The sequence below is a fragment of the Zootoca vivipara genome, chromosome 4, assembly GCF_965207765.1.
Source record: "Zootoca vivipara chromosome 4, rZooViv2.hap1.1, whole genome shotgun sequence".
Taxonomy (NCBI): domain Eukaryota; kingdom Metazoa; phylum Chordata; class Lepidosauria; order Squamata; family Lacertidae; genus Zootoca; species Zootoca vivipara.
This window is the reverse complement of record NC_142587.1, coordinates 95,406,263-95,431,900: the sequence shown is the minus strand read 5'-3', so window position 1 is coordinate 95,431,900 and position 25,638 is coordinate 95,406,263. Positions and strand designations below refer to the sequence as shown.

The window sequence follows — 25,638 nt, the reverse complement described above, 5'->3', positions numbered from 1 at the left end:
CTGGACACAGTACTCCAGGTGAGGTCTGACCAGAGCAGAATACAGTGGTACTATTACTTCCCTAGATCTAGATGCTATACTCCTATTGATGCAGCCCAGAATTGCATTGGCTGGGCTGCATCAATAGGAGTATAGCATCTAGAGTTGTAGTACAGAAGACCTGCATGGCTCCCCGGCTGGTGTAGGGAGCTGCTGGTCAGGAAGAGAAAAATAAACTAGTAGATAAAAAGCGCTACGTGTTAGGCCAAAGAAAAGACGATTACAGTGGCCCCTCAACTTGCGAATTACTTGACATCCGAAGTTTTCGACTTATGAACGGGAGAAATGGGCGCATGCTTACAAATTTTTCTACATCCGAACGGAAAACCATTGACGGTTTTAAATCGCTTTCTTCGACTTATGAATTTTAAATGTGGTTTCCTCGACTTACGAATTTTTCCGAATATTTGTTTTCCTCTATGGGAAACCACTTTCCGACTTACGAACTTTTTGACCTACGAATGTGCATTCGGAACGGATTAAGTTCGTAAGTCGAGGGACCACAGTATTATTGGAGGTGGGGCAAGATTAAAAATGGCGACAGTTCTGAAATATTAAGGATATCTGGGTAGGCAGGAGGACAAAATGAAGCCAAATTTCTTAGGACAACGTGGTTCCCTGTTGTTTTGGCAACATGTTGCTCTAAGAAGCTTAGGAACATGTGGTGGTTTAACTTTGTCCCCTCCCCTTGTTTTCCCCTAACAACCCTGTGAGGTAGATCATGCCAAGAGACAGTGACCAACGGCAAGGTGATTTTGAACTTGGTTTTCCAAATCTCTGGGCTACTTCCAATACCCCCCCCCAAATAATATTTATTCATTTTATAAAAACCAACATTAAAAGTACAAAAATGCAACAACAACAAAAAATGTACCAACAAAACATAAAAAAGCCAAACAAAAACATACTACTATTTTCTTATATAAAACCATTTTTCATCACATCATTAGGTGACTTCCCTCGATCCCCCTTCTGGATTTCATTTTATTTCCTCTTTGACAGGTTATTCACCATTTTCTAATTAACCAATTATTAACTTAATTAATCCCTTATTTATTAACCTCATCATTATTCAACTTCTTCCCCCCCCAAACTTTCCTACTTCTCCTATTTAAATTTATTAATTTATTATAAATTGATAACCAATATTTACCACGACAAACCTTCCTTTACATCTTTCCGCCCAAGGGTTATATAACTTGTTTAAATCTAATTTCCATATTTCATTCTTTCCCATATTTTCAACTAACCCCACTTTCTGTTCGCCCCCCCCCAAAAAAAATCAGCTCGAGAAATTTCTTATATGTAACCTTTCCTAGTCCACACCTTATAAATCAGTCTTTAATTTTTTATCTATCCTTTTCAACCTATCCCCATCCTATAAGCTTTCACCACCCAATAAACCCATCGATGATCCTGCCAGTTCCTAAGGAAAAACAAGCACCTGTCTGTCCACCAAATATTTCCACTCGTCTTCTTGTATCAGTGTCAAAATGCTTCTTTCGCCATTTTCTTGTTTGCTGTCCTTTTGCGGTATAATAAAAGTATATGCCATTCCCTTCAAGTTTTCACCAGAGTCCATCCGGGGCTACAATATTTTGTGGCATTTCTGGGGCTATTGATGTTTTGCTTTCAGAAACTGGCATTCAGGAGCAGAGGGCCTCTGAGCATGTGTTGAGAGACTCGGAAGGCAGCGCACTCCTGCTACGGTTCCCCAGTGACTGGTATTGAGAAACATGATCCTGTCTGGCTAGCTGGCTGGCCGTTGTGAGAACAGGCCTTTGCATAGCTGCCAAGTCTCCCGTATTCCCCGGGAATTCCCAGTTTTTCCAGCTGTTCCTAGCTGAAAAAGCAGATTTTTTTGTTTTCCCCCGGTTTATTCTGGTACGGCGGCCATTTTGGAACTGGGCAAAGCAGCATCAAAAGTCACTTCTGAGCATGCTCCGCTCAGTACCAAAATGGCGGCAGCGCCACTTCCGGCCTGCTACTTCCGCCCGGTCCCTTATTTCTCCGACAGCAACTTGGCAGGTATGGGCCTTTGGAGAAGATTAGGCACCGCTGACTGTTCTTAAAATGCAAAAAGGGGGGGGGGGCAAAGATCAGCAGAATCACGAGGTTTTGCTGCAAAAAGACCATTCGCAGAGGCCCTCTGTGTGCAGTATCTTCTAGGGATCGCTGAATTTCTCGAGCTTGTACCAGAACTTTGATAAAGGAAAGCTGGTTCCAGCGATAGTTCTGAACATATCGTTAAAGTAGCATATTTCCCGCTCCACCACAAATGCACTGGCGTTGATAACAGTTGCAATCGCCTTTCTCTCTTAACCTCTTTAATTAATCTTCCAGGGTCAGTTGTGCAGCGCAAGGTCTCCCAACGAAAGGACGTGAACTGCTTTTAGTCGTTCCTAGGAAATCGCTTTGAAAATTGTTTTGAAAAACTTGCACGGTGACAAATGTCCTTTGCTCTTCCCCGCAGGGCAAAAGCAAGCGTTGTGTTGTTTTGGGTCAGCCGAGGTTCTGAGAATTGTGTAGGCTCCACGTTCTCAGGTACAGTGGTACCTCTACTTACGAATAACTCTCATAGCTGCCAAGTCACCCGTTTTCCCCGGGAAATCCCCGTTTTTCCAGCTGTTCCTAGCTGAAAAAACGGATTTTTTTTGTTTTCCCCTGGTTTATTCTGGCGCGGTGGCCATTTTGGAACTGGGTGGAGCATGCTCAGAAGCGACTTTTGATGCTGCTCTGCCCAGTTCCAAAATGGCTGCAGTGCGACTTCAGGCGCGACGGCCATTTTGGAACTAGGCAAAGCAGCATCAAAAGTCACTTCTGAGCATGCTCCGAGCGGCAGGGCTACTTCCGGTCTGCTATTTCTGGCCCGGTCCCTTATTTCTCTGACAGCAACTTGGCAGGTATGATAACTCTACTTACGAACGGAGCTCCGTCCGCCATCTTGGATGCGGTTTAGATAGGATTTTTTCTACTTACAAAGTTTTAGATAGGGTTAGATAGACTTACGAATTTTTTCTCCCAATGCATTCCTATGGGATTCGACTTACATTTTTTTTCGACTTACGAATGTGCGTTCGGAACGCATTAAATTCGTAAGTAGAGGTACCACTGTATGTTGGAAATCCCATTAGACCTGCAGCAGGAGGAGTGGGCGGAATCAACTGGCCCTTGTGGGAGCGACGTGCCACATTCCCACCAGATCACCCTTATTTCTGGCCATCTTGGGGTGTGTGTGTGTGTGTCTGTCTGTCTGTTTCGGCTGCTTTCGTCTCCTTTATATCGTCACTAGTTGGCTGGCACCCGTCTGCCTCGGGTGACGATGGAGTGCGCCTTTGCGGGCGAACTCAAACCGTTGGAGAGTCGCAGCGCCTGCTGTGGCTGTAGAGACCGATACAGGAGGGACATGTTTTGTTGCAGCTGGGGCAGATGAAGGCGTCTGGTTGTGTTGCTGCAGATGCACCAGGGCATTCTTCTCTCTGCTCTCCTCCCAGTGGCCCTTCCTCCTCTGGTCACTGCTATGGTCACCTGAAAGTCATTTTCACATGGCAGTGTTGATGTTGCCAGCCTTCGTGTCACATTTGAGGGCATCTTTTTAACGCAGAGTTGGTCTAGCCCAGTGGTTTTCAAACAAGGGGTGCCTTGGATGGTGGTCAGGGGTGCTGCAGGCAACTCTGGCCTCTGTCCCTCGTTCCTTCCCTCCCTCCTCTGATGCCCTCTCATGCCCCTGGCTCCCAAACACCTGTTGGTTGCAGCAGCCCTCCACAGAGGGAACACTCCACAAGGGAGGGTGTTCGGAAAAAGGGCGAAGGGCTGCCAGCTCTCCAGGCAAGGGGTGGCATAACTGGGCTCCTGAGCCCCACAGGGGTGCCGCAGAAAGAATATAGTTGGTCAAGGGAGCCATGGGCTCAAAAAGCTTGAAAACCTCTGGTCTACCCAATAGGCCTGGTGTCTGAAGCCAGCTCCCCTTACAGCAGGCACCCCCAAACTGCGGCCCTCCAGATGTTTTGGCCTACAGCTCCCATGATCCCTAGCTAACAGGACCAGTGGTCAGGGATGATGGGAATTGTAGTCCAAACATCTGGAGGGCCAAAGTTTGGGGATGCCTGCCTTACAGCACATCCTTGGCGATTCTGCCATCTTCCATTCTTGAGCTGTCAGGATTAGTCCCTCTAACTCAGCGTTGTCTATTCTGTTTGGCAGTGGATCTCCTGATCCTTTTTAACTGGTGCTGCAGGATTCGAATCTGGGACTTTCTCCATGCAAAGCTGGAGCTGTGCTAGCACTGAGCGGTGGTCAGGACATCACTTGGAGGGGTGTTTTCTTGCAAAAAGGTTTTGCAGAAGGATGAGCCACTTAAATTCCGTAGCAATGCCTTTAATGTTTAGTATGTCTGCTGATCAATGGGGTCTTTTAAAAAAAAGAAAGTGCATTTGATTTTTTTCTTTGCGTCTTAGGCCAGAGCTCGTTTTGAGCTTTCTCCCTTCTGAAATAAGGTTAGCTGAGCTGAAGGCAGATGATTGAATTACTGGCTCCTCTCCACCAAGCCCAAGAACAGTCTGGCAGGACTGCATGATAGTCCCAGATTCTCCTGATGCTCAGCTGCAGCACACCTGAAATTTGATGAGGTGTCAGGTTTTGGGCACACACCATTGTGGTTCTGAAGGAAGATGATCGGTGAATTCATAGGATTGTAGAGTTGGAAGGGACCCCAAGGGTCATCTAGTCCAACCCCCTGCAATGCAGGAAACTCAGCTAAAGCATCCATTGCAGAAGGCCTCTGCTTAAATACCTCCAAGGGAGGAAGGTCCACAACCTCTTGTGGGCGTCTGTTCCACGGTCAAACAACTCTTGCTGTCGGAAAGTTCTTCCTGATGTTTAGGGAGAATCTCATTTCTTGTAACTTGAAGCCATGGGTTCGAGTCCTGCCCTCCAGGGCAGGAGAAAATGAGCTGGCAAGGGTGAGGAAGACCTCCTTTTGCCCTTTGGATGGACTAGACTGGTCTAGGCGACAAATCCTTTGACCTTGCATAAAGCGGCTCAGTGTTGCCAATACTGGTGTTGAAATAACGAAGGGAGAACGTTGCGAAAACAAACTAAACCCGAAGATGGCCAGAAACTGATACGGATGACCTGGTGGGCACGGAGCTCCCACAAGGGCCAGTTGATTCTGCCCACTCCTTCAGCTGCAGGTCTAACAGGATTTTCAACATACCTGAGAACGTGGAGCCAACACAGTTCTTGGAACCTCAGCTGATACAAATCGAAGAACCAAAGTCTTCTTTTGCCCTGCAGGGAAAAGCCAAACGCATTTGTCATCTTGCAAATTTTCCACCACTAGGGGAAGGAGGGGCAGTTTCTAGGAACTGCTAAAAGCAGTTCACGTCTTTTTCGTTGGGAGACCTCACATTGTCCCAGGAAGATTAACTTTAAAAAGGTTAACAGTTTGGGCCACCCTTCTACCTTATCAAGGCAAGTGTAGTTCCATAGGTAGGGGAGAGACCGTATTAACTCATATGAACCGGCCCAGCCTTTGAGATCTCTAGGGGAGGCCCTTCTCGTTGCCCCACCACCCTCAAAGGCATGCTAGTTAGGGACGCAAGGCAGGGCCTTCTCGGTGGTGGCTCCTCCCAGGTAACTTTGGAACTTCCTCCCTGGAGAAGCCAGACAGTTCCCCTCCTTGTTGTCCCTCTGCTAGCGGGTGAAGACCGTCTTGCGCGCCTTCCAACATTTTCACACCAAAAACTGGGACACGCGCTTTCCAGGACGTGCTTCCAGGCGAGTCATGTGACCCGCTCCATAATCTCGCCCTGGAAAAAAGGCTTTTCTTCGGGGTGGGATTGCAAGACCCAAAATGGCTGTCACGATCTCACGTGGGAAAATGGGATGCCCTGTGTTTTTTTTGATACATTTGCAAATGAACTGCTTTTAATGACGGCTGGTGATGGGTGCCGTGCTGTTTTCATTGTGACTATTTGTAAGGTGTGTGTGTGTATATGTGTGTGTTTTAATTAAAAAGGTAAAGGGACCCCTGACCATTAGGTCCAGTCGTGACCGACTCTGGGGTTGCGGCGCTCATCTCGCGTTATTGGCCGAGGGAGCCAGCGTACAGCTGCCAGGCCATGTGGCCAGCATGACAAAGCCGCTTCTGGCGAACCAGAGCAGCACATGGAAACACCGTTTACCTTCCCGCTGGAGCGGTCCCTATTTATCTACTTGCACTTTGACGTGCTTTCGAACTGCTAGGTTGGCAGGAGCTGGGACCGAGCAACAGGAGCTCACCCCGTCACAGGGATTCGAACCACTGACCTTCTGATCAGCAAGCCCAAGAGGCTCAGTGGTTTAACCCACAGTGCCACCTGGGTCCCGTGTTTTAATTACTTGCTTTTAAATTATTGTGGGTTTTTTTTTACCTGTTTTTGTTTTTATCTTTCCCTGTTAGGGAAAAAGGCAGATAATAATAATAATAATAATAATAATAATAATAATAATAATAATAATAATAATAATAATATGTCTGCTTAGTCCGCTCCTTTATACTCTTTATACCTATGATTGTGTCGCTGCCCACCCTAGAAATAGGGTTGTCAAATTTGCAGGTGACACAACCGTGATCGGGCTCATCTCCGATAAGGAGGGTGAAACGGACTATAGAGATGAGGTAGAGCGGCTGACAGAGTGGTGCAGAGTTAATAACTTGCTCATAAATACAAAGAAAACAAAGGAGCTTGTGGTGGACTTTAGGAGACAGAAGAACGAGGTCCAGCCACTTTTGATTGACGGCATTTGTGTGGAGAGGGCAGTGGTTCCCAACAGGTGGTCCGCGGACCCCCAGGGGTCCCTGAGCTATGCCAGAGGCTTCCGCAAGATGCTATTAGAATAAAAAATAGATTAAATATATTTTGTATGATAACAGATTTTTTGTTTTGGCCGCTTCCTGCATGAGCAGAGTCTAGCGCAAAACTAGAATTAGATAGAGGCAGTAGTTCTGCTGTGTGCCGTTAGGTGGCGCTTTACAAACACTACTGTTTTGCAAAGAGGCAGCGCGCACATTCTACTAACGCTCACCTCCCCAAGATGCTTTGCGTGCGTCGGCTTCATTTGTGCGCTACTGCGCAGGTATCCTGTCTTCTCCATTCCCCTCCCTCCTCCCTGGCGCGCGCTGCCTTTTTGCAAGACAGTAGTGTTTGTAAACAAAGCGTTGTTTTTCGCGGAAGCTACAGTTCGCGTAGTTAAAAATGGACCGTTGGTTAAAAAGTGGTTCGTTAAAATGACAAAGGCCTACAGATGAAGAGGAAGATAATGCATTTGATGTTCAAGCAAGTAAGTCAGTGACTCTCGAACTGATCTTGTCAGTGTCCATTGAACCTAAATCGTCGGCGTCCCTTGAATCAGTGTTAAGCTTACTGGAAAAATTAGAAAATATAACTCTGATTACTTGGAAATCGGTTTTACGGTCACTGGACCTGAGGAACAGCCTAAACCTCAATGTGTAATTTGCTATGAAAGCCTTTCGAATGAATGTATGAAACCAGCGAAACTCCGGCGCCATCTTGAAACAAAGCTCCCAGAGTACAAAAGTAAGTCATTAGATTTTTTCAAAAATAAATTAGGAGAAAATTAAAACTAACTGTATACTGATGGAGTACTCTGTTGTAACTGTAAAAAACGTATAAATATAAAATATAAAAAGACTCTTAATTTGGCTCTCACTTTTTAATTTAGGATTAGGAATTAATGGGGGTCCTTGTCACAATAGCGGCTCGATGAGGGGTCCTCGAGAAAATTTTGTTGGGAAGCCCTGGGAGAGGGTAACAACGTTTAGATTTCTAGGCATTGAGTTACAGGAGGATCTGTCCTGGAGTGTTAATACAAGGGGGCTTGTGAAGAAGGCGCAGCAGAGACTGTACTTTTTGAGAATTTTAAGGAAGAACCATCTTCCACAAAAGCTGCTGCTTGCCTTCTATCACTGTGCCATACAGAGCGTGCTCACGTACGGTTTATGTGTGTGGTACGGAAGCTGTACTTCTCAGGACAGAGCAGGGCTGTGTAGAATTATTAAAACAGCAGAGAGCATTATTGGCTGCTCACTCTCCACCTTAGAACAAATCTATACCACCAGGTGCCATAGAAAAGCACTAGACATCTCAAGAGATCCAACGCACCCTGGTCACCATTTCTTTCAGCTCCTGCCATCGGGACGGAGATATACAGTCGTACCTCGGGTTACGAACACCTCGGTTTGCGAACAGTTCGGGTTACGAACTGCGCAAACCCGGAAGTGTTTTCGCCGCGCATGCGCAAAATGGCGCTGCGCATCGCGTCCGGGTTACGAACTATTCGGGTTACGAACTGCGATCCGGAACGGATCGCGTTCGTAACCCGAGGTATTACTGTAGAACAATGCAGGCAAGAACGAGCCGTCTCAAGAACAGTTTCTTCTCTAGAGCGATTTTGGCCTTAAATGGAAAGCCTGGACTTTGAAGTCATCTTATTTTACTTGTTATTTGTATTATATTTACTGTTTTTAACTAGGTTTTGTAATTTTGGATTATGCGGAATGCTTTATCTGAGTGGATGTAGCAACCGAGTAATTTCGTTGTTCCCGCAAGGGGACAATGACAATAAAGATATCTATCTATCTATCAATAATAATAATAATAATAATAATTAATAATAATTAATAGGTGTGTGTGTAAGGGGGGGAGAGAGGAGTCATAGTGTGGTGGTGGAGAAACCTGCAGAATTTTGGGAGAGGTTTTCCTTCAGGGAAAGAGCTGCTCATTTTACATAGGCAAAGATGCAGGGACAGACCGTGTACTTGATGTTCCAAGGAGATAACTGGTTCATTCCAAGGCCATGTAGGGACTGCCCGTAAATTACAGTTTAGATTTTATCCTGTAACTGAACTGCATTATTGCACACCCACTAGAGCAGCGATTCCCAAACTCTGTGGTGCATCGAATTCAAAATGCAATACAATAAAATGCAGCTTACGAAACAGAAAAAGTCATCAAAAGTGCTGTTTTAAAGCACCAAATCAGCTACACTGGACAGAATAATCCCCTCCAAGGCCTGGGTAAAACAGCTGAGGTTTTTTATGAGATGCTTGATATATCCAGTAGGTGGAGCTTCCAGAATGTCTCTCTTTGGAGAGGATATTCCACAGGGTCGGTGCTACAGCCAAAACAGGCTCTCGATTCCAGCCCCATCTGGTCCCTCAGCTCCTTCGAAAAGAAGTTTTGCAGAGAACGGGAGATCTATCTGCAGATTTCCAGTGTCCTTCCCCACCCCCACCCCACCAAAAGCTAGAGGCAGGAAACCATGGCACCCGGGAAAAAAGTTATAGCATTAGTTCTGCAAACTTGTTCAGTTTGCATGGTTTTATTAAAGAGGCTGATCTATTTCAGCTTTTCATGGCACGAGAGCTCAGAGAGCCTGTGTGCCAAATTCTTTTCGGGTGTTGTTTTAGAGCAGGATATACCGTACTTTCCCATCTATAAGACGCCCCCATGTATAAAATGCCCCCTACTTTGGGGGACTGAAATTTCAGAAAATGGGGGGAGATGGCAAAAAGTTGTTGAGCTTTTTCGGGGGAGGATTGCCCAGAGTTGTTGAGCTTTTTTGGGGGGGGGTTACCGAGGGTTGTTGAGCTTTTGTTAGGCGGGAAAATCGCTTACCCGCACGTGTCGCTAAAACCGCCTCTCGTCTCTCCCCTCGCCAAGCGCCCGCCCAATTGCCGCAGCCTCGGCCAATCAACACCACCCATTGTCGCAGCAACCAATAAAACGCACAATAGCTGCTGACAGCCGCAGCAGCAACCAATCAAACGTCCACCCAATGCATGTATAAGACGACCCCCACTTTTTAGCATGATTTTAAAGGGGGGAAACCTAGTCTTGTACACGGAAAAGTACGGTACGCAGTGTGGGATGTAAACAGGTGCAGTCAACTCACAACAGTTCCTAGAGTGTCCACATGGAGGAACACCTGACGAGGTCAGTTTCCTGTTCCTCCACACATGCAAATGAGATGGAAAAAGTGGCAGATAAATTCACTGGCCAGTAGCCATTTCCCTCTCTTGGACCACACACTTCAAGCAAGCAACATCTTAGTGAGGAGACACTCTCTAGGCTTCCAGCCAAGAGAGAGAGGAAATGGAGTCTCACTTCATATAAGTGTACTTCACATGTATATACTACTTTTATCTAAGCTAGTTTACCTCTTGAGTTGTGCTGTATCTCAAGAAGCTTGTAAGTAAACTCTTTTTATACTTTTAAAAGAGCACTGTGTTGTGCCTTTTCTTTTTAGTGGGATAAAGGGGAAAATCCAGGAAATATACTTTATTGTAGAGGTTTAAGCAAACCCGTATGACCGTTCAATGTTGTGCATTGAAAGGGAATGTTACTCTGCTAAGTTTGGAGCTTGTTAACACAAGCTGGGAGAGGATATATTTAATAATATTTCCTCATCCACATTCCTGAACATTCCCACACGCAGCACTGCCCATAAGACAGGATGATGAGGAACCATCAATGAGTATTCTTTGGGTTCGTTCGGTCAACCAGCTACAAATCAACCCACATTTTGCCAGCTTGTTCACAAGAATATCACGGGGGGCTTTGTCAAAAGCCTTACTGAAAACAAGATACGCTACGTCTACAGCCACCCCGTGATCCACCAAGGTTGTAACACCATCATTACAAAATGACTTGTTTGGGGGAACCCCAGGCTGTTTTTCAAAGGGAAAAATTTAGTGGACTGAGCCTGTGATTCCTGCATTGCCGGGGGTTGGGCTAGATGACCTCTTGGCTCCCTTCCAGCTTGACGATTCTACAATTCTGTGATGTAAATCTGGGCCTTATCGACAGCTCAGACCAAACGGCTGCAGTTGCATTTGCTGGCAAGGCGAGCTCGGTGTCCTGAGTGTGAAGGTCGTTCGTGGACCTCGATGTGGGGAGGAGGGCACATTGCTGCTAATTGAGGGTGTGCCGAACATGCTTTTGCCGTTCAGCGGTGCATGCCTTGCCTGCGAGAGAGAAGCCAAGGTGAGACGTTGCACAGCCACGAAAGCAGAGCAGCGTTATCAGCAAAGCCGCACGGCTCAGCCAAGCGAAGGGTGTTAATTTGAGTGGTTTCATGCATGGATGAAAGCAAAGAAGAGGATCAGAGGCCCGGAGCGAAATGAGTTCCTGCATTTCACACCCGCCAAGGTGTGCAACCCTGTTAGCAGAGCAGAGTTAACAGCAGGTTCCGGAAGCCTACTTTAAAAATAAGACAGGTATATTCATGTTTGCAGGCAGGTGTGCAGAAACGAGGACACTGTAGAATCATAGAGTTGGAAGAGACCACAAGGGCCATCCAGTCCAACCCCCTGCCAAGCAGGAAACACCATCAAAGCATTCTTGACATATGCCTGTCAAGCCTCCGCTTAAAGACCTCCAAAGAAGGAGACTCCACCACACTCCTTGGCCGTTGTGGCCTCTTCCAACTCTATGATTCTATGAGAGTCCCACTCTATTCTGCCTTGGTCAGACCACACCTGGAATACTGTGTCTAGTTCTGGGTGCCACGATTTATTTATTTATATTTTGGGTGCCACAATTTAAGAAGGATGTTGACAAGCTGGAATGTGTGCAGAGGAGGGCAACCAAGATGATTAAAGGTCTGGAAACCAAGCCTGATGAGGAACGGTTGAAGGAAGGAGCTGAAGAAGAAGAAGAAGAGTTTGGATTTGATATCCCACTTTATCACTACCCGAAGGAGTCTCAAAGCGGCTAACATTCTCCTTTCCCTTCATCCCCTACAACAAACACTGTGAAGTGTGACTAGCCCAAGGTCACCCAGCAGCTGCATGTGGAGCAGCGGAGACGCGAACCCGGTTCACCAGATTACGAGTCTACGGCTCTTAACCACTACACCACACTGGCTCTCACTGGGTATGTTTAGCCTGGAAAAGAGGAGACTGAGAGGAGCTAGGATGGCCATCTTTCAATATCTAAAGGGATGTCACATGGGGGATGGAGCAAGCTTCTTTCCTCCTGCTCTGGAGGGTAGGACTCGAACCCGTGGCTTCGAGTTACAAGAAAGAAGATTCTGACTAAACACCAGGAAGAACTTTCTGACACTAAGAACCATTTGACAGTGGAACGGACTCTCCTTCTCTGGAGGTTTTTAAGCAGAGGTTGGATGGCCATCTGTCATGGATGCTTTCGTTGGGATTCCTGCATTGCAGGGGGTTGGACTAGATGACCCTCGGGGGGTCCCTTCCAATGCTACAATTCTATGAATCCTGCTTGCTGGTTTCCCACAGGCGATCTCTTTGGAACAGGGTGCTGAACGAGGTGGGCCATTGGGCCTGATCCAGCCAGCTCGGTTTACATCCTTAAGTAAATTCAGGCAGCCTATATGGTCCCTCCTTGCCGGTGGCGGGGGTCGGGTAGGAGTGACTATCAGCGCAAAAAAGCTGCACAACCCTGCTGCTGTCGGATCGTAATATTTCTCTTCCAAGTAGCCTGACTTGTGTGGCTCCAAGGAGGAGATCCAGCTTGGCAGCGGTGCTTGGAAGAGCCTGCCTCTCGTAATGCCTGCTTAATGGAAAACAGACCCTTCTTTCTCAGCATCCCAAACTTAATATGCAATCTGTGTGTTTGTCTGTTTGTCTTGTTCTGCGACCTGAGACTTTGACACAAGCCAGCAAGAGTCTGATTGAATTGGACTTGGGGGTGGTGGTTTTTCCTGTTGTTGTTTTTATGCTAGAAGGGAATATCTTGGAGAGGGCAACTTTTGCTTCTTCATCATTCGTGGTGCGTGGTTTGGATTGCAGCGTCTGCTGTTAGGTACTGGAAAGTGACTTCTCTGTCATTCAGAGCCACAGACACTATGGCCTAGATTGGGAATTAATTCATCCCAGGGGTTTATTTGTATGGCATTGGATAGGAGGGCCACTGCCAGCCTCAGTTTGCCAACGATCCCTTGCGATGTCATCTAGCGGGCTCAGGGGACAGCCCATGATATCATGTGCCGTGTTCACCACCCTCTGTAAAGACTTTCTGTCCGTGGCTGTCAAGCCAACGTACCGCACTGTGATACAATACGAGAGGACACTTTCTATTGTGGACCGGTAGAAGGAGATCATCAATTGTTATTTAACATTGTTCTTTCGCAAGATCCTGAGAATATGGAGTCTCTGTTGGGCCTTCCTAACCACCTGAGTTATATTGTTTTTTCCAAGTGAGGTCTTCACTAAGGCAAACCCCCAGGAATTTAAAGAAAGAGACTCTCTCCACACAACACCCCCAGATATACAATGGGGCTAGTTCCCCTCTCTTCCTCCAAACGTCCAACACCATCTCCTTTGTCTTACTAATATTTAAAGGTAAAGGGACCCCTGACCATTAGGTCCAGTCGTGACCGACTCTGGGGTTGCGCGCTCATCTCGCCTTATTGGCCGAGGGAGCTGGCGTATAGCTTCCAGGTCATGTGGCCAGCATGACAAAGCCGCTTCTGGCAAACCAGAGCAGCACATGGAAACACCGTTTACCTTCCCGCTGTAGCGGTTCCTATTTATCTACTTGCATTTTGACGTGCTTTCGAACTGCTATGTTGGCAGGAGCTGGGACCAAGCAATGGAAGCTCACCCTGTCACAGGGATTCGAACCACTGACCTTCTGATCAGCATGCCCTAGGCTCAGTGGTTTAACCACAGCGCCACCTGGGTCCCTTACTAATATTTAGGTGCAAGTTATTCTCTAAGCACCATGTTTATACTTTTTGAACTTCCCCTCTGTACGCTGATTCATCTCCACCTGCAATTAGACTCATTATGGTAGTATCATCTGCAAACTTAATAATTACAGTGGGTGGATCAGATGAAATAGAGTCATATGTATACAACATGCTGCAAATGAGCCTGATCTAGGTCCCTTGATGTTGGGTCTCTGCTCACTTATGTTCTTTGTCAAAACATTCCGGAAAGCAGAGGAGGAGAGGTCAAACAGCGACTTGGGTTCCCTGCTCGGCATTTTCCTAAGCAGATGTTCCCTGCTCTGTGCCGAGATGATGCTTTTTTTTTATTGCACAGGAATCTGATTTCTGGCCCAGGATGTTGCAGAGTCTTCCAAATATTTAGGGGAGAAACTGGTCCTCTGGCCCGCCCAGCTCAGTTTTGTTGACACTGGACGGCAGTGACTCTTCTTCATCTTAACAAAATAAAAAAAATTCCTTCAGTAGCACCTTAAAGACCAACTAAGTTTTTATTTTGGTATGAGCTTTCGTGTGCATGCACACTTCGTCAGATACACTGAAACAGAATCAACCAGACCCTTATGTATATTCAGAGGGTGGGGGTGGGTGGGAATGGGTGATGGGCTGATAGGAGTGGTGAACCTGTTGATGGCTGTTAACGACTGCTGATGACTGCAATTGGTCCTGCGGGGGGGGGGGAGCAAGGGCTGAGGCACAAAAGAAAGCTAGATCATGCATAATGAGATAAGAATCCGATGTCTCTGTTCATCCCAGGTGGCTCCGTGGTTTTAAGCTTGGTAATGAGTCCCAATTCAGCAATTTCTCTTTCTTGTCTGTTTCTGAAATTTTTCTGTAGTAAGACAGCTGCTTTGAGATCTTGTATAGAATGTCCTGGGAGATTGAAGTGTTCTCCTACTGGTTTCTCTGTCTTGTGGTTCCTAATGTCAGATTTATGTCCATTTATCCTTTGGCGTAGGGTTTGGCCTGTTTGTCCAATATAGAGAGCTGAAGGGCACTGTTGGCATTTGATGGCATACACAATGTTAGACGATGAGCAATTAAACAGTCCTGAGATGGTATGTTGGATGTTGTTGGGGCCAGTAATGGTGTCTTCTTCATCTTGTGTTTTTTCCCTCCTCTCTCTGTGCAGGACATTTGCGACGACCCCCACCTCTTTGTGGATGGAATCAGCTCTCACGACTTGCACCAGGGCCAGGTGGGGAACTGCTGGTTTGTGGCGGCTTGCTCCTCCCTGGCATCGAGAGAAGCCCTGTGGCAAAAGGTAAAGGCGGACCTTGGAAAAGTGGTTGTTGCTTGTGTTTACTTTAGGAGCATTGTCAATGTGCACTTCACTTCTTGCAAAGCCGACCTGTGTGGCTGGCAAAACCTGGCTTCTTGCAAATCCCCACCACTTCTTGTTTTGAAAACACAAGTCTCTGGTCCTCATGATTGGGAAGGAAAGTTTGGAAATGTTTTGAAGGTTCTCCGAAGCCAGAACAATGCCAAGGGAGAAAAGACAGGATCTGAAAGACTTCTCTTCACCACTTCTTGTTTTAAAAACACAAGTCTCTAGTCCTCATGATTGGGAAGGAAAGTTTGGAAATGTTTTGATGGTTCTCCAAACCCGGAACAATGCCAGGGGAGGAAAGACAGTGTCTGAAGGACTTCTGCCTTCTTTTTAGCTTCCCTGCAATCCTATCCTATTTACTTTTGATGGTTTTATGATTGGGCCCAGACGCCTTCAGATGAGATGCAACAGAATTTGGGAATTTGAACATAAGAAGAATGCTGTTCGATCAGACCAAAGGACCATGCTGTCCAGCATCCTGAGACCCAATGAAATTATTGAAAAACCAGACCCTCAGCGCCGTCTTAAGCGCTCCCGGCGCCGTGGTGTGCCGGATCCTCCGGCGCCCTCCCGCCCCATTCCGGCGCCCTCCCACCCCGTTTCCCAGCGCGGTGGGTGCCACGCGCCGCGCGGGTGCAACAGGCACGGCTGCGCGGCGGGTGGGCGGGCAGACGCTGCTGCGCGACGGGCGGGCAGGCGCAGCTGCGCGGCGGACCGGTCAGCCAGCGGGTGGGCGCAGCTCGTGGCGCCCTCCTGGCGGGCCGGCGCCATGGTTCCCTGCGCCACCCAGCCTGCATGTAGAGCCGGGCCTGCAGACCCTCCAAGTGCCCCAATTTTCCAGGGACAGTCCCAGAATTACAAAAGCAACCCCAGTTTCTGGTTTGATCCCAGAATGTCCCGCTTTTCCTTCACTGGAGAAATCTTGGCAGGGATGGAATAGGATGTCCCTATTTTCACCAGAGCGGATGAAATACAGATAAAACCAACAGATTTTAAGGACAGTTCGGGGATTGTTTTTTTTAATGCAACCTTCGCCAAAGTGGTGCCATCCAGATATTTTGGACCATAACTTCCATCAGCAGCGAGCTGGCTGGATCCGATGGAAGTTGTTGTCCAAAACACCCGGAAAAGCCTAGGCTGGCAAAGACCGTTCCAATGGAGGAGACCACATTGATGCAAAAGCTTAAGCCATTCCTTCCTGACTGCTATGGGTCTCAGAATCCCCCGTGGTTTCGATGAAAGAGTTATGGCTGCCCTGCCCTTCCTGCAATGCCGGGCTTTCTGCTTTGCCCTTCCTCTGCTGTATCCGCCCTGAATCCCATCAACTAGATTATGCCGTTTGCCTGTTGGCTGTTTGTTGGCCGGCTGCCCACGGCTGCCCCTGCATGAGCCATGTGCCGAACGGGTGGGGGCTACGCAGATACACATCAGCACACAAACACGCGCACTGCAATCTCTTCCTCATTATGCACTGCTCAGACGCCGCACCCTTTCACACTGCTGCAGAAAAGGTACGTTTCCAAGCATAATTCAAAGTGCTGGTGCTGACCTTTAAAGCCCTAAATGGCCTTGGTCCAGGATACCTGAAGGAGAGTCTCCGCCCTCATCGTTCTGCCCGGACACTGAGGTCCAGCACCGAGGGCCTTCTGGTGGTTCCCTCATTGCGAGAAGCCAAGTTGCAGGGAACCAGGCAGAGGGCCTTCTCGGTGGTTGCAGGTTCAATCCCCATATAGGACAGCTTGATACATCTGGACTAGATGATCGTCAGGGTCCCTTGCAACTCTACAATTCTATGATTCTCTGGGTGTGTTTGTGTGTCTGCCTGCAGACTGTCTCGCCAGAGTGGAACATGCCCTGGTTGTCTCCCACTTGCACTACTGCAATGCGCTCTACGTGGGGCTACCTTTAACGGGGACTCGGAAAGCACAACTAATCCAAAATGCGGCAGCTAGACTGGTGACTAGGAGCGGCGCCAGGACCATATAACAGGACCATATAAAGGATCTTCACTGGCTCTGAGTACATTTCTGAGCACACTTCAAAGTGTTGGTGCTGACCTTTAAAGTCCGAAACAACCTCAGTCCCATATACCCAAAGGAGCATCTCCACCCCCATCGCCCAGCCCCACATTGAGGTCCAGCTCCGAGGGCCTTCTGGTGGTTCCCTCATTGCGAGAAGTGAGGTTACAAGGAACCAGGCAGAGGGCCTTCTCGGTGGTGGTGCCCGCCCTGTGGAACGCCCTCCCATCAGATGTCATGGTAATGAATAACTATATAACCTTTAGAGGGCACCTGAAGGCAGGCCCTGTTCAGGGAAGTTTTTAATTCTGTTGGGAGCTGCCCAGAGTGGCTGGGGAAACCCAGCCAGATGGGCGAGGTATAAACAATGAATTCTTCTCCTTCTTATTGGCTAAGGAATATTCAGGGATAACCCCCAAATCCCACAGGACTGTGTATGAATTGTTTGCTTGCTGGGGTGTATGTGAGAGAGGGGGAAGAGGAAGGGACGTACCCCCTCCTGAAAGCGTTACTGCTTGCTGGGAATCATAGAATTCTAGGGTTGGAAGGCACCCCCTAGGCAGGAATATTGTGCCCAACCTGGGGCTCGAACCCACAGCCCTGAGATTGAGATTCCCTACCAGTTCTCGCCAGAGGGGAGAGCACTGTTGTGCTCAGGTCCTGATTGTGCGATTCCCACAGGGGCATCTCATTGGCAACTGTGAGAGCAGGAGGCTGGAAGGATTATTCTCCGTTTCACTGTTTAATTTTAGAGCCTCATCCTTTGAACTTTGCAAGGGCTTTCAGAGGAAACAGACGGATTCACACAGGGACAAAAGCTTGCCAAGGATTAGAAGTTGCAACGACTGTATTCCAACCTCCGGCACCAGAAATTGAAGTGCCCAAGGCGCCCGAACAAAAATATAATTTAAAAGCCGGTTCCTGTTTGTAATCTTCACCCCCATTGGAAAAGATGCTTGTGGCAGCTGCTGCCCTCTAGTGGACAAACGCTGGATTTCTGCTTGTCCACACTTAGCAAATTGTGATTCTGATGTGTTCGTCAGATCATAGAATTGTAGGGTTGGCAGGGACAACAAGGGTCATCTCGTCCAACCCCCTGCCATGTAGGAATCTTATCCCCAATGTGGGTCTTCAACAATCTCTAATACAGAGATTAAGAGTCTTGGGACGTGCAAATGAGTAGCAGACTTTGAAAACCTGCTATTGCCAAATCAAGTTCATCAGTTTTGCATAGTAAACCTAAATAACTTTAACTGGCTTTTGAATAAATGCCCAATGCATTGTTACTGTCTTGAATTATTTTGTGTCCAGCGCCGAGGGCCTTCTGGCGGTTCCCTCGCTACGAGAAGCCAAGTTACAGGGAACCAGGCAGAGGGCTTTCTCAGTAGTGGCACCCACCCTGTGGAATGCCCTCCCACCAGAGGTCAAAGAGAAACCCCAATTACCAGACCTTTAGAAGGCATCTTAAGGCAGCCCTGTTTAGGGAAGCTTTTAATGTTTGATGGATTTCTGTATTTTAATGTTTTGTTGGAAGCCGCCCAGAGTGGCTGGGGGAACCCAGCCAGATGGGCGGGGTATAAATAATAATAATAATAATAATAATAATAATAATAATAATAATAATATAGGATTATTATTATTTGCTTTCTGCGCTGGCTGCCAGTCACTGCTTGCCTTCTCCCCCTGTTTGACTTCCTTCCATTGACTTCAGCTGCGCAAATTGCCTCCCAATCTGCTCCGGGCTCTTGGCCCTAGGAGACTCCATTCAAAGAGGAGAAGAGGACCCATGAGGACCTCATTATTTCAGACATTGCCGTTCCTTCCCCCGGCAACCCGATTTTTGTTTTGTTTTGTTTGTTTGCTCGATGCTAACTTTCCAATCCCTTAGCTCTCCCGGTGGGAGCAGAGACGATCGCATGCCTCTTGGGAGTCTTTTTGTATTCCTTGCTGGACGGGGTTGAGGCTGGAAACTTTTTGCTCTGACGTAGCCTTTTCAGACAGACAGCCTGCTTCATGCCCAACTTTAGAGGGCGGTTGGTGCAGGGATTCAGTAGAGGTAATGCAGCAGTGTGCAACTTTGAGACTTTCAGGAGGGGCAAAGTCATCTGCTGGAGCATCAGAGTAATGGAAAGAGCCTCCTTGCTCTTGCAAGCGAGGTAAAAGGTAAAGGTAAAGGGACCCCTGACCATTAGGTCCAGCCGTGACCGACTCTGGGGTTGCGCGCTCATCTCGCATTATTGGCCGAGGGAGCCGGCGTATAGCTTCCAGGTCATGTGGCCAGCATGCCAAAGCCGCTTCTGGCAAACCAGAGCAGCACATGGAAACGCCGTTTACCTTCCCGCTGTAGCGGTTCCTATTTATCTACTTGCATTTTGACGTGCTTTCGAACTGCTAGGTTGGCAGGAGCTGGGACCGAGCAACGGGAGCTCACCCCGTCACAGGGATTCGAACCGCCGACCTTCTGATCGGCAAGCCCTAGGCTCAGTGTTTTAACCACAGCGCCACCTGGGTCCCTATTGGTCCTGCAAGCGAAGGAGGGGAGAAAAGAGGCTTTCAAGTTTGTGCATGCGAGGTCAGCCATGGGGAAGCCAGAGAATGAGGACAGCAATCGAGCAGAGGCTAGCTACTTCTTTCCTTTTCTTTAATGGGGATCATACTTTGCACCGGTCCTTTAAGCGGCGACACTTCTTTGCGAGATTGGTTCTTAATTGTTAATCATAGAATTGTAAAGTTGGAAGGGACCCTGGGGATCATCTAGTCCAACCCCCTGCGATGCAGGAATATGCAGCTTGCCCCCATACAGGGATCAAACCTGCAACCTTGGCATTATTAATGTTTTATTGTGTTTTTAAAAATTTGGTTGGGAGCTCTCCAGATTCGCCGGGGCAACGCAGTCAGATGGCGGGATATAAATAAAACGTAATAAAATAAAATAAATAGCGTTTCTAATTCAAAGCAGCTCTGCAGGGTTTCAGTGTGTGAGAAAGGACTATCAGGAGGAACAAAGGCATCTCTCTGGCCTAGGCACGGTCCTTAGCTCAGATGTTAGGACGCCTGCTTCGCATGCAGAAGGTCCCAGGTTTAATCTCTGGCACCTCTGATCTCGAGCCTATCCATTGGCCACGCTGGCTGTGGCTGATGCTAATTAGGAGTCCAGTAACTTCTGGAGGGCCTAAAGTCCCCTGCCCTTGCTCTAAACCAGGCACCCCCAAACTTCGGCCCTCCAGATGTTTTGGACTACAATTCCCATCATCCCTGACCACTGGTCCTGTTAGCTAGGGATCATGGGAGTTGTAGGACAAAACATCTGGAGGGCTGCAGTTTGGGGGTGCCTGCTCTAAACACTACACCAGGAGCAAGGACCCTTTTCGGTGTGGCTGACCCGATCCTGAGGTCCTGCGTGGCTGGCAGGCTGCTTTGATGGGTGAGCACAGCATCCGCCTGTCAATCACCTGACATCACCATGACACCAGGTGACCAGTATCCCCACCCTGCAAAGGAAGACCCAAGCACTGGTGTTCAGTGGGGACCAAGCCTCACGGGGATCGGCTGCCCTCCAGAGTTCTCAGTCGGCACTGTCTTCGACCCCCTGTTTTAGCTACTGTGGGATCGCTGGGCTAGAAGTCGGCGCCGATCAGCTGTTCCACCAGATTTAAATTTGGCAAATGCAAGTCCCGCTGGCCAAAGGACAATCTGGAGCACCTGTGTTGGAGAGCAACCGGGGTGAGATTGTTTGAGACATTTCTCTCCCCAAAGCTTGCATCACACACACCTCCCGCAGGGATGCAACTTTCCTTATGTCACAGCCATCATCTGGGCCTCTAGAGAAGTACATGATGATGGAGATAATCGGGAGACAGTTTCCACTTCGAGGGTTGTTTTTCCCCCCAGCCTCACAGGACTGTCCTGCAGTACAACGCTGCTAGACGTTCCCAAACTTTTGCTCTTGGTCCTGTAGCAAGCATGGCAGGTGAGCAAGCACCTTGATCTACGAGTTTGTTTTCTCCTGCTCTGGAGGGTCAGGGTATAAATAATAAATTTATTATTATTATTATTATTATTATTATTATTATTATTATTATTATTTTATTTATACCCCGCCCATCTGTCTGGGTTTCCCCAGCCACTCTGGGTGGCTGCCAACAGAATATTAAAAACACAGTGAAACATCAAACATTAAAAACAGGGCTGCCTTCAGATGCCTTCTAAAAGTCAGATAGTTGTTTATTTCCTTGACATCTAAGATTGTGAGCCTGAGGGGCAGTGATGGTTTTGTTTGTTACTGGACTGTGAGTCACTCCAAGAACCCAAGTTTGCTTGTTTCCCTCTTTCTTCCTCATTCATTTCCCCCTTTTTGTTAGATTGTATGCCTGCCAACCTAGGGACCCAGGTGGCTCTGTGGGTTAAACCACAGAGCCTAGGGCTTGCTCATCAGAAGGTCAGCGGTTTGAATCCCTGTGGTGGGGTGAGCTCCCGTTGCTCGGTCCCAGCTCCTGCCAACCTAGCAGTTCGAAAGCACATCAAAATGCAAGTAGATAAATAGGAACCGCTACAGCGGGAAGTTAAACGGCGTTTCCGTGTGCTGCTCTGGTTTGCCAGAAGCGGCTTTGTCATGCTGGCCACATGACCTGGAAGCTATACGCCGGCTCCCTCGGCCAATAATGCGAGATGAGCGCGCAACCCCAGAGTCGGTCACGACTGGACCTAATGGTCAGGGGTACCTTTACCTTTACCTTTATGCCTGCCAACCTAGCAGTTTGAAAGCACGTCAAAGTGCAAGTAGATAAATAGGGACCGCTACAGCGGGAACTGGTATATGGCGTTTCCATGTGCTGCTCTGGTTTGCCAGAAGCGGCTTTGTCATGCTGGCCACATGACCTGGAAGCTATACGCCGGCGCCCTCGGCCAATAATGCGAGATGAGCGCGCAACCCCAGAGTCGGTCACGACTGGACCTAATGGTCAGGGGTCCCTTTACCTTTATGCCTGAGGGGCAGAGATGGCCTGGCTTGTTACTGAACTGCAAATGGCTCCAAGAATCTTTTTCAGCCAAAGGGCAGGATGAAAACACTTTTCTTGGCAGCGCCAGATGTATTAGGAGTGACTGGCTGAAATATTCCCAGCCCTCTCTTAGGAAGATCTAGATAAAAGCAAATGTGGAAACGGTAATAGCTTCTTGCGGTCAGAGAAAGAGGGCCAATGTATCGCAAACGTAACCCCTGAAAGTCCCATTAGTCCATTAGCTACTGAGGCATTGTAAATACAGATGAAATATGCCCCGCACACTGACAGAGAGAGGCATACGGAGAAGAAATCTGTTTAATATTGATGCTGATATCTGCCTCCAAGAGCCATATATTAATAAAGGGGGAGAAAGATGCAGTGCATTTGAGGGGGGGGGGAGAGAAGCACCCTCCTCCGCAAAATGCCAGAGTGGGACGACCATCAAGGTTTGCTTTTGCATGCAAAAGGCCAAAAGGCAACTGGGAAGCAGAGAAGGAATTGAAAGCAACCCCCCTTTCAATTAAAAACAGAGCTCTGCACTCTTGTAACCGTTCGCTAAATGCAAAAATAATTGCGCTGCGTGTCAAAGGACAGCCTCAACACGGTGAATTAGAGCAAATCGCTAAAAGAATAAATTTTAAAATGATTTTTTAGTGTAAGAAAACAACAAGACTTTAAAATGTATCGCTTTCTAAAAGAACCCCGATCTAAAATTAAATTGAATTTAAGGCATTTTTCTTTTTTAAGCAAAGCGCCACGAAGTCCCAAAGGGAGGACACCAAACGTCATCTCAGATTCCTAAAGGTGCTTGCAATGGGAGTTTAAAGTGAATGCGCTAATTCCCCCCCCCCCCCGCATGACGATCATTGTGAACCACGTCTGCATCTCAGGGGCAAATGTTGCTGCAAAGCAAGGATGGGGCAAATCTGTGCCCCCTCCAGACTTCAACCCCCCCCCCCCCGGTCAGCATGGTCAATGGTCAGAGATTCTGGGACATTGCATTTATTTATTTAAATATATACCGCTTAACACTGTAGCCTCTAAGCAGTGTGCAATAAGTGTAAAATCAGTTGAAACCATAAAAGTACTTCTGCTGTCTTCAACAAGTGTCAGAAGTTCAACAGGGAGAGGGGGCCTGTCAATGCTTCCCATGCTCCCCCCCCCAAAAGAAATCCTGGGAATTGCAGAATGCTGAGACTTGTTCATAGAATCATAGAGTTGGAAGAGACCACAAGGGTCATCCAGTCCAACCCCCTGCCAAGCAGGAAACACCATCAAAGCATTCTTGACATATGCCTGTCAAGCCTCTGCTTAAAGACCTCCAAAGAAGGAGACTCCACCACACTCCTTGGTAGCAAATTCCACTGCTGAACAGCTCTTACTGTCAGGAATTTCTTCCTATTGTTTGGGTGGAATCTTCTTTCTTGTAGTTTAAATCCATTGCTCCGTGTCCGCTTCTCTGGAGCAGCAGAAAACAACATTTCACGCTCCTCTATATGACATCCTTTTATATATTTGAACATGGCTATCATATCACCCCTTAACCTTCTCTTCTCCAGGCTAAACATACCCAGCTCCCTAAGCCGTTCCTCATAAGGCATCGTTTCCAGGCCTTTGACCATTTTGGTTGCCCTCTTCTGGACACTTTTCACATGTACTGCTCTCAAGCCAGGTGTCTCCCATCCTGTATTTGTGCCTTTCATTTTTTTTTTGCCCAAGTGTAGTACCTTACATTTCTCCTTGTTAAAATTCATCTTGTTTGCTTTGGCCCAGTTGTCTAATCTGTTAAGGTCATTTTGAAGTGTGATCCTGTCCTCTGGGGTATTAGCCACCCCTCCCAATTTGGTGTCGTCTTTGGTGTTGTTAGGTAACCCCTCACAGGACTACAATTCCCGGCACCTAAAAAAAATTTGTAGTTCCCGGGATTCTCTGGTGGAAGCTACAGCCGGAATGCTTCAAAGGTATGTGGATGTGAGCTAAGAATGGCCTTGCAAGCAAAATATGCCCCCTCCCCTAATCTCAAACCTCTGCATTCAGGGAATCTGACGACCAGACCCCTGCATAAAAAAAGTTAGGGAGAGACAAAACAGCTGGAGCAGCAGAAAACAACCTTTCTCCCTCCTCTATATGACATCCTTTTATATATATGATAGCCATGTTCAAATATATAAAAGGATGTCATATAGAGGAGGGAGAAAGGTTGTTTTCTGCTGCTCCAGAGAAGCAGACACAGAGCAATGGATTCAAACTGCAAGAAAGAAGATCCCACCTAAACATTAGGAAGAACTTCCTGACAGTAAGAGCTGTTCGGCAGTGGAATTTGCTACCAAGGAGTGTGGTGGAGTCTCCTTCTTTGGAGGTCTTTAAGCAGAGGCTTGACAGGCATATGTCAAGAATGCTTTGATGGTGTTGCCTGCTTGGCAGGGGGTTGGACTAGATGGCCCTTGTGGTCTCTTCCAACTCTATGATTCTATGATTCTATGAGTCTAGCTGCCTTCAGGTACCCTGACGGCGGTGCCAGATTTACGTATAAGCTACACAAGCTATAGCTTAGGGCCCCACTCTCTTGGCCCCCCCCCCCAAAAAAAAATTAAAGGAAAAAACCACTGGATGTACATCTCTAAAATATAAGATGAAAACCAAATAAAACCTACATGCAGCAACCGTGTTTTGTGTTGTGTGGGCTCCTATGATGTAGGTCATGGGCCCCACCTGCTAGCCCGCTCCCTAAAATATCACTGGTTTGCTCATTTCTCTATATAGGGTGCCTACATTCTGCATGGCAACATGTGCAAATGGCTTTAGATACCTATTAGGTCCATAAATTAGCATATAGTATGTTTTCAACAAAAAAACAGTGACCATTTGTTGTTGACAAAGGACAGCTGGACATATAAAGGGCCCCGTTACCTTCAGTAGCTTAGGGCCTCATCAAACCTAAATCTGGCCCTCCCTGATGGGATGCCCCACAGGCAATGGGGCAGATCTGCCTTCCGTTCCTCCAGAGAGCACGGCTATAATGGAAGGGCAGAGTTCAGTTAAGAAGCTTCCCAGTGGCGAGAGCTGATTGACAGGGGAAGAGACCAGTGTTTGGGAGGTTGTGGCCGGGTCTCTGCTACCCAAGGTTTTACTAGGGCTTGCTGATCAGAAGGTTGGTGGTCCGAATCACCGTGACGGGGTGAGCTCCCGTTGCTTGGTCCCAGCTCCTGCCCTCCTAGCAATTCGAAAGCACGTCAAAGTGCAAGTAGATAAATAGGAACCGCTCCGGCGGCAAGGTAAACGGTGTTTCCGTGCGCTGCTCTGGTTCGCCAGAAGCAGCTTTGCCATGCTGGCCACATGACCCGGAAGCTGTCTGCGGAGAAACACTGGCTCCCTCGGCCTATAGAGCGAAATGAGAGCCGCAACCCCAGAGTTGGGGCCCCTTTACCTTTACCTGGACAGGGACGTCTTTCAGGGATTAGCACCAGCCTCGAGTGAATCTCCT

At 47.8% G+C, this 25,638-nt stretch overlaps 1 protein-coding gene across 2 annotated transcripts in view; it reads left to right on the top strand.

Annotated features, from left to right (window-relative positions):
- CAPN5 (calpain 5) overlaps positions 1-25,638 on the top strand; it is a 75,765-nt gene that overhangs the window by 23,268 nt on the left and 26,859 nt on the right. For both annotated transcript variants that reach the window (XM_035115499.3, XM_060273922.2), the window contains exon 3: positions 14,936-15,067. In XM_035115499.3, the coding sequence (XP_034971390.3) occupies positions 14,936-15,067 (132 nt within the window). The remainder of the gene's footprint in view (positions 1-14,935; positions 15,068-25,638) is intronic.